Source organism: Durio zibethinus, chromosome 24 (assembly GCF_047325235.1).
Source record: "Durio zibethinus cultivar Kanyao isolate XHJ-2024 chromosome 24, ASM4732523v1, whole genome shotgun sequence".
NCBI classification, from domain to species: Eukaryota; Viridiplantae; Streptophyta; class Magnoliopsida; order Malvales; family Malvaceae; genus Durio; species Durio zibethinus.
The window spans coordinates 3,476,711-3,486,395 of NC_143185.1; the positions used below are offsets into that span (position 1 = coordinate 3,476,711).

General features: G+C 34.0%; 1 protein-coding gene across 1 annotated transcript; it reads right to left on the bottom strand.

Moving 5' to 3' along the window:
* Positions 1-6,239: 6,239 nt before the first annotated feature.
* On the bottom strand, positions 6,240-9,145 carry LOC111315984 (aquaporin NIP2-1-like). Its single transcript, XM_022918000.2, has 5 exons — positions 8,858-9,145; positions 8,558-8,782; positions 7,686-7,880; positions 7,476-7,537; positions 6,240-6,786 (listed from the first exon to the last, which is right to left on the bottom strand). The coding sequence occupies exons 1-5, from the start codon at positions 8,987-8,989 to the stop codon at positions 6,558-6,560; spliced, it is 843 nt and encodes a 280-aa protein (XP_022773735.2). The 5' UTR covers positions 8,990-9,145; the 3' UTR covers positions 6,240-6,557.
* Positions 9,146-9,685: the final 540 nt, after the last annotated feature.

Below are 9,685 nucleotides of genomic sequence, written 5' to 3' on the forward strand. Positions count from 1 at the left end.
CAAGATTTCTTACTTAGATGAAAATGGTTGACAAGTGGACTGCTAACTGATTTAGTATGTTGCATGTTGAATCTATCAAGCACTCGTTCAACATACTTTTCCTGTAACAACCACAGCTTGTCAGCTTTCTTATCTAAGATAATGTCTATACCAAGAATCTGGTTTGCTGGACCTAAATCTTTTATATCAAAGGACTTAGACAATTATTCTTTCAACCTGTAAACCATACTAGCATCTTATCCTACAATCAACATATCATCAACATATAATAATAGGATAATGAAGTTACCATTAGAAAATTGTTTAACATACACACAAGAATTCGCTGCTGTTCTTTTATAGCTATGACTTACCATAAAAGAATCAAACTTCTTGTACCACTATCACAGAGCTTGTTTTAAGTCATACAAGCTTTTCTTCAATTTGTAAACTAAGTGCTCTTTCGCTTTCACTTCAAAACCCTCAGGCTGATTCATATAAATGTCTTCCTGTAAATCACCATGCAAAAATACAGTTTTAACATTAAGTTGCTCAAGCTTAAGATTCAAACTAGCTACTAATCTCAATACCATTCGAATAGAACTCATATTTACAACTAGAGCAAAAATCTCATCAAAATCGATGCTTGATTTTTGAGAAAAACCTTTTACTACCAATCAAGCTTTGTACCTCACTAGTTTGTCACCATCATTTTTCAACTTGAACACCCATTTATTCTTTAATGGCCTCTTTTCTTTTGGAAGTTTAACAAGATTATAAGTACCATTCTTTCGCAATGACTTCATCTATTCTTTCATTACTTTTAACCAGTGCTTTCTATCCAGAGTAACCTACACATCTTGAAAGCTTTCTGACTCTCTTTCACTGGTAACTAAAATAAAATCTGAACTTGGATACCTTATAGATGACCTGTGCTCTCTAGTAGATCTCCTGAGCTGAGACTCTACATCACTTGATGCCGAAGGTAGCTCCCCTTGTTCAACACTTTCAAGTAAAGAGGATTGCTCCTCCTGCTCAAAACTAATTGCATTTGGCTTATCACCAACTGTGGCTGGCTCATTCATATTTCAAGTTCTATTTTTTACTCATTTTTACCATCTGTGACTCTTTCTTGTGGAATCCCTATTAGTGTTAAAACATCACACTCAATAGTAATCCGTGTAGTCTTCTCATTTTTCTCAAGGTCTGCTATGGTTTTTTTTTCATAAAAGACCATATCTATACTTCTGACTATCTTTTTCTTTACTGGATCCCATACTCTGTAACCAAATTCCTCATCACCATATCCTATAAACACACATTGTGTGACTTGACTATCAAGCTTTGATCTCTAATCTTTCGGCATATGCATGAATGCTTTATACCCAAAAACTTTCAAATGAAAGTATGAAGTATCTTTTCCTGTTCATACTCTTTTTAAAATGTCAAAGCCCAAAGAAACTGATGGTTACCTGTTAAGTAAGTAACAAGCTGTGTTAACTGCTTCACCCTAAAATGATTTTGGTAATTTTATCATCTTTAACATACATCTGACTTTTTTCACAATAGTACGATTCATTCTTTTAGCTATATCATTATGCTGCGGTGTTCTAAGTTCTATCATCTCATGCTTGATCTCATGCTTTGAACAATACTCTTTAAAGCTTTTAGATGTGTATTCCTCACCATTATCAGTTTGAATATACTTCAAAGGTAACCCTGTCATCCTTTCAACCATGGCATGAAATTTTTGAAAATACTGTAGACCTAACTTTTGTATTTCAACATATACACCCAAGTCTTACATGAAGCATCATCAATAAAAGTAACAAAATATCTGCTACCACCTAATGACTCAACCTCAATGGGACCACATATGTTAGAATAAATTAATTTCAATCTATTTTCTTTTCTCTGAGAACTTTTATGAAAAGAAACTCTATGATGCTTACCAAACAAACAATAATCACATGAATCGAGAGACATACCTTTGGTCAAGAGAATAAGAGACTGTTTTATCAAAACCTGTAACCCCTTTTCACTCATGTGTGCCAGCCTCTTGTGTCACAAGTTTGCTGAAGCATCATTTTCAACGGCATTTACCTGGTTACCATTCAATTGCATCCATGTCTTATACATTGTGCAGCATAGTTTTTCCCTTGCAATTACCATAGATCTTTTGAGAAACTTTCACTGTCCATTCTTTTATCGGCTTTCATATCCCTCTTTATCAAGGACATTAATAGCAAGTAAGTTCATTCTCATATCTGGAATGTGTTTGACATCTCTTCAAGTCAACATGTAGCCTGTACTAGTTTGTACAACAATATCACCAATCCCAATAATCTGTGACACACTATTGTTTTCCATATTGGTATAACCAAAATTTTCTACTTTGTAAGTTGTAAACAACTCTCTTTTAGGAACACAATGATATGCCGCTCCTGTGTCAACTATCCACTCAATACCAGGATCACTAATATGATTACAATTATCATATGTACAAATCAAAGTAACTGAATCACTATCTGAATTTACTACTGCAACATTGCTATCATCTGAACTCTTGTCTTTCTCATCTTTTCGCTTTTGCTTCAAGATTTTACAGTTTCATTTTATATGACATGCCTTACCATAATAGAAATACTTCACTTTACCTCTAGACTTGGATCTATGTTTAGACTTACCACGACTTTTTGAGTCTTGACCTCTGTCGATGTTTTTACCCCTGTTCTCTGTGACCAAAGCTTGATTCCCAGGATCTACATCTTTTTACCTTGTTTTTTCATTATGCATACTGTTCTTTACCATCTCCAATGTCACCTTATAATCAAGAGCTGAATTAAGAACGGTCACAACTAGAGTATTTCAGCTGTCTGGCAATGAACCCAAAAGAAATAACGCCTTCATTTCATCATCCATCTTAAGCTCCATAGTAGTCATCCGATTAAATATATCTTGAAAATCACTCAAGTGCTTTATAACAGATCGTCCATCTCTGTACTATAAAGTTGCAAGCTTTTTAACAAGCATAACTTTATTCATACCTATTTTTTTCTCATACAATGCTGTCAATTTTTTTCAAACAAAGTGAACATCTGACTCTTACGTTACATGATGAAACACGCTGATATCAACCCATTTTTTGATTGTAGCCAGCGTCTTTCTACCTAGCTTTTTCTAGCTTTTATCTTTCATATCTGTTGGTTTAGTCGAATCACCCAATACTGGCTCATACAAATCTTTGCATTATAAATGATCCTTCATCATAGGCTTTCAAATTGAATAATTTGATGCTGTCAATTTTATCATGGAACCTGTATCACCTTCCATGATCTCAAACAGAATTTACTTCTATCCTGGGTTGGTTCTGTATCGATGTCTCAAAATAACCCTCGCTCTGATACCACTTGTTGCGCTTGAAGCAATAATCACAACAATACAAAAGCAATAGACAACATTCAATAATAAAAAACGTAGAAAAAATAAAGCACACCAAGATTTACATGAAAAACCCTCCAGTATAGAGGGAAAAAATCACGGACCACCAGAAAAATCTTCACTATCAAATAATAAGAATACAAAGTTCTTCTCTAGCTAAAATTAGAGCTAAACAACAACTAGAGAAACAATTGAAGAAATCTCACCAAATAAGTAACTCAACAAATACACCCTAGATTTGTTCCTAGAGAGCTTCAAACCCGATCTTCACCGTTCAGAATGTAGAACTCTGAATTATAAACCTCCTGACAAGGTTCCAACTCAATCGGACCACGGATCGACATCCGTTCAACTAACTCTCCCTTCTCCTTTTTCTTTCTGCTTTTTTTTTACTTTTCTTCTTTCTCTACTTGGTTTTCGACACACCCTTAAAACAACCTCATCTCTTTTTTATTAAGTAGTTAGGGCTCTGTGTAAAATGAAAGATCAAGGTCCATGGCCTTTACTTGGTCCAAAATCACTTACATGAGGCTGGATCCCATTTTCCTAACATGTTCGAATCTTGCCAGCAGTCTCTCGTGGTGGGTGATCTGTAAATCCAAAATAAGTTATTTATGAGGTCTGCGATCTACGTTGCCCTTGGAATGGGAAAGTCTTCCTTCATCCTAAACTTTCATGTAAAAAAGTAACTTTTTCAAAGTCTACACAAGAAATTAGGACAATGCTAGATAAGGTAAGAACTAAAATTATCATAGCCGATACATTAGAACAGCTTGTCTACTGCCAAATCCAGCAGCTTATTATAGTGTAATATTCTAGAACTGTTGAGGCATAATTTGAGATGTTGATGCTACATCAAGGTGATGGATATTCCTGTTATTTTCCCCTGGGTTTATCAAATTGCTATCCCTGCCCTGGATCGCCCAACAGTTTCCAATTCCCAAGATTATTTATAGACATCAGAAAACATCATAAGATAACTGATTCATTGAAATTTAATGGAACATAGGTCAGCTTGCGGCTGTTCCAGTAATTGACAGCAAAAGATGTGATATAGCAAGGAACCAGCACTCCCAAGACGAGCTGTTGAGCCCTCAAAATGTGGCTAAGTATAGTTGGATGAAATTTAGGAAATAAACATGAAACCCTTAAATTCTATACTCAGAGAACCAAATTCGAAGTCCTGTCTTCCGTCGTACGACCTGGAAGTTTCGACACTCTCACGAGACAAATCAGGAAAGAATGTGACATGCTTTAAGAGCAGAATTGTTAAGAACCGCATGCCAAGATGTAAAAAATGTAATGTTAATTTTGCGTATGTCAAAAGAGCAGAGTTTAATGGACTTGATCATATCCATATGCTAGGGATATAATGTAAAAGCATATCCTACATAAATAGATTTTTTGTTGAAATAGATATAAAAGCATAGTTACTTGAAGCAAGCTTCATTTCACATTTGCTGATGGTAGAAGAATACATACCATTGAATTACAGCAGAGCAAGATCACGTGATCAATTTCTTTTCATTTTGCAGTTATATATGCATTCAGTTATATACGCCATGTTGAATTAAGACCATAAACTATACAATTAAAATTGCTTTTCGCCATCTCGCTGCGAGATTCTCATTCCCATGAGTTTCATTATTGCATTCATCAAATTCAGCCTCCGGAAAGGCGCTCTTCTTTGGAAGTAAGCTCAGTTGATTGAAGTTCTCTCGGAATACCAGGAACTGCCAAGCCCTCAGTGTAAAATGAAACTCAAAAATTGGTTTAATCATAATGAAAAATGGTGATAAAAGGACCTATGAAATCTCATTAGATGGAAAAAGTTATAGTAAAAACAGATTAAAATTTGATTTGAGGACTAAGAGCACTCACAATGTAACATAAAAAAAATTACCAAGAAGTGAAAGCTTTCATTGAAGTATTTTTTAGGTGAATAATCTCTTGTATAGAGGATAAGATTAAACTTGCCTTAAGTTATTAGCAGGGTATTTCCAACATGGCGTGGTTCAGATAAGATGAGAGGAACTGTGTAACCAGGATCACACCTCTGTTCAAAATAAGATGCACTATATAGCTCATTCGTAATGGATGTTGGATGAAATTGATGCAGCTCTAGTTACGTTCTAACAGATCATGAACTTTTTTCCTTTTCTTTTCTGGGGTTCCTTTAAGTATTTTTTTATGGTGTTGCAGACTTCAAGAATGTTTCTATTGTTGGACATTACGTCAAGGATCGGACAAAGGATGCACAGTTTATAATCGTAAGGTATGTTTCTTTTCCCAAACTTCTTTTGCTATTAAACTATTAATCAATTGTCTGACTGATGCCAACAGCTGCCTCAGGAATAACATGTTTGAGTTGGCAGATCGACATGTTGGGATGTACAAAACTGATAATCGTGTTCAAAAGCTGCATTATTTACGTATAAATTCCATCCGATTGAAGTTTGGTTCCTTTCCAGTTACCACAATTATTTTGTTTCATAGTAGCCTAAAAATATACATCTATGAACATTTTGACCGGTATTATTATCCTGCAAATTGATCTCCTTTGGTTAATGACATTAAGTAACAAGAAGGAAATATTTCCCATAAAGTATAACCAAGTTTTAATATTCCTTTACTCAAAAACTGGGTATAACCAAGCTTTAATATTCCTTTGTCATTTTTCAATTGTCCAAAAACTGGGAATATGAACTGGGCATATTCATATTCCCAGTTCTGTACTTTTTATCCAATATCATGGACTTTTATGATAATCTTTCTTTCACTCTTTTTTTTTTTTGGCGGTTCTGAAAACAGACTTTGAATTTCTGATTCTTTTTTTATGGTTTCTTTTTTAATGTTGAACTTTAGGCATATATGGACTATTTTTTCCATACTGCATTTTGGCAAACAGCGGGAGATTTGGGTTCATGTTGCAGTAGCAGCGGCAGCAAGATTTCCTTGTTTCTTCAGTCTTCAGCATAATTTTATGATCCAATCTTCATTCTATTTACTATAACATACAACTAAACTCATACATAATCAAGCTTTCAGGGAAGATAAAAAGGGTAGTTAGGAATGAGGATTGGCCTTGATGTCGTACAATGGATAAAAACTCAAAGATCATTGAAAGGTTTTTTGTTTTAAACCTCTCCATCTTGGCTCCTCATTTGACGAAGTTTGAATGAAAAGGAACGTGGAGAGATTGCATGCACCGAATTGTCTTTCGCCCGAATAAGATTGTAAGACCATGCCCCCATCAACGTTCCTATCACTGGTCCAACAACATATACCCAAATTCCCTTGTAGTGAGCACTAGCAATAGCTGGTCCTATGGTCCTTGCTGGGTTCATTGATCCACCTGATATTGGTCTGACAGACATATTCTTAGACAACTTGTTAGTATTTTATGGCTTCTTTTTTTGTGTTTATGTATTTATGTTCTGGTCTAGATGCCGTTTTTTTTTTTTTTGTCATCTATTGGAGAATCAATATCAAGAGAATCTTAAAGAAACAATTTGGAAAGAATAAATCTTTCCTTGGTAGTGGGCAGAGAGCAGGATGAAAGGGAAAGCATTGATCTCGTTCATCTTGCGAATTGCTTAGAGTGCTTGTATACATCAGGCACAGAGAGAAAGGAAACACAGGTTGTAAAGAGATAGAAAAGAGACAGCTGAACAGGTGTTTGCTAGAGCCTAGAGTACAGGATGCTGTCAAGAATCGATTAGAAGGCTTGCGCTTGGTTGCTGCAGACTCAGTGAATAAGTATTTGTGCGCTGCTTGGAATATTAACACCATTATACTGAATGCTACGTAAATAGTGAATGTTACTCTATGCTAGTAGTAGTTGTATTGTAGCAGATTTTCTTTGGATAAACAAAGCACAACTAATCCAAAAAAAAAAAAAAAGAATCTGTCCTTTGTAAGGCTATTGTACTTTTGTTAAGGGTGATTAAGGGCTCAAAAATGAATATGAGCAAGAATTGGGCATATAATGTTAACCAAAAACAGGAACAATGAAAGACCAGACTCATCAATGAAGAGTTATAAAGTGTGCTTACCCAGCCAAGATTGAAGTTATGCAAACAGCTGAACCAACAGCTATGCCTGCTAGCTCTCCTATCTGTCAATATGGAAACATAAAAACTGGAAAGATTCAATTATTCCTCAAACTTAATCATATGACCAAATTGAATAATTTTTGGAAAGATCATACAGAGTATTTTAGAAGAAACAGGAAAAAAAACTTTTTCATATGATGTTATTCTTACGGCTTTAGTATCAGTAGCCACAGCTGAAGTGATAAACATCATTGAAAATGTGACGACTATTTCCATGACTAGAGCTTGAAAATCTGACCCTGAAGGTGATGTGGTGCCTACATGTTTTATTGGATGCAATAATACACGAAGTGTGAATGATGCTGAGATTGCTCCTGTAAGTTGAGCTACACCATAGAATGGAACCTGCAAGAAATTGAACCCAACAAGGTTTGTCCCAAAAATTTTGTCATTAATTGTGGTACTCCAAAGAGAAATTCCAACCACAAGTTTTTATGATTTTTTGAAAAAAAAACAAAATAAAAATAAATTCAAATAATTCTATTTTCCATATCGATAAATACCAATCATTTGTTTAATTTATCAATTCTTAGTGTATTGAAAAAATATTCTATTAACTCAAAGTTTAATTCAATTTATTTTAAGTTTAAATTTCAATATTGTAACACTTTTTTTATTTTCAAATTGCGGTTTCATTTGTTAAAAAACAGAATAAATGTTGCATATAGTTTGGGCCATGAATTTTTCCAACATTTATATGTATTAATTGTGGCTAAATGAAGCTTGAGCTCAAAACCACTAAACCTCGACGGTTCAAAATGATCCACAATTTGAACCGTGGGCTCGACCCCTCTTCACTTATTCCCATGTGCCCATGTCAGAGTAATTGTCGGTCGATGAAACCTAACGACCTTTGCCACAGGATTCAGAAATCATCAACAAAAAAAAAAAAAAAAAATCAATATGATTGGATCAGATTCTATTCATTTTTGTTTGTCTAATATTATTATTTATTTTCATAGTTTCCTAAGCAAAAAACATGGTGGTTTCAGGAACTAAAAGAAAAGAGAAAAAACATGTACCTGTTCCCATGGAAAATGTCTGGCAGCTGCAAATGCAAGAGTAACAGCTGGGTTCATGTGTGCGCCAGAGATATGGCCAACTGCATAGATCATTACGGTTACAATAAGTCCCCCAGCAACTGAAGCTCCAAGCCTTGAGATTTTTTGTTCATCAATGGAACTAATGGCAGCTGATCCACATGTCACAAACACAAGCAAGTAGGTTGCTATGAGCTCTGCAAACACCTGTTACATATTACATATAAAATTAATTTTATCAAACAAAGTTATTTATACAAAAGGAAAAAGCTATAGTTTTACCTTTCTTAGAAAATCAGGAGGGTACTGTTGTTGCAATGATGTGCAAACACGAGTAATTTCGGGCTTTTTTTGGGGTGTTGGATTTTGATCCATTGGGGCAAGCTCATTTGGATGATCATCAGTTGTAGCCATTGTTGAAGGACTGACAGAAATACAGATCAGCTGAGAAATTGAAAGATGGAAGGGAGAGATTGAGATTAATCCAAAGTGAATACCAACTGAATCTTATTGCTCAAATTACACCATCTCTTGCCCTTTTATAATGTTTCTGGCCTATCTCTAACCTGCTTATTGGACTGAAAGCGTAGAATATATTTTAAAAGTAAGCATATACCTACGGTCCATAGTTTTATTATCGGTTAGTGGTGTGTCGTTACATCCTTCGAGAATCTATTATAATATAAAATATATTTTTAAATTCAAATTTATAAGATATTTTTTAAAAATAAAATAATAAAATTTTTAAATCAAAATAGATAATATTTTATCAATTGAGAGCATATATTTACAAAAAATATTAAAATAGTTATCAATCAAATAAAAATTAAGTAATATACGATAAAATCTACTTTTAAAATTTTAATATTTGATGTAATTTTAGTTTTGTGTATATTTTATGCTGGACTTGACGGATTGCGACATCTCAATCTCATATTAAAATATTTTCAAAAATTGTTATGATATATAAGTTAAAATTTAAATCGAAACTTGTAAAACACATTTTATGAAACAAAATCATAAAATTTTTAAATTAAAACAAATAATATTTTATAAATTAAGTACGAATCACTGCAAAAAATCCATAATTTTTAGTTGAAACTTAAAAAT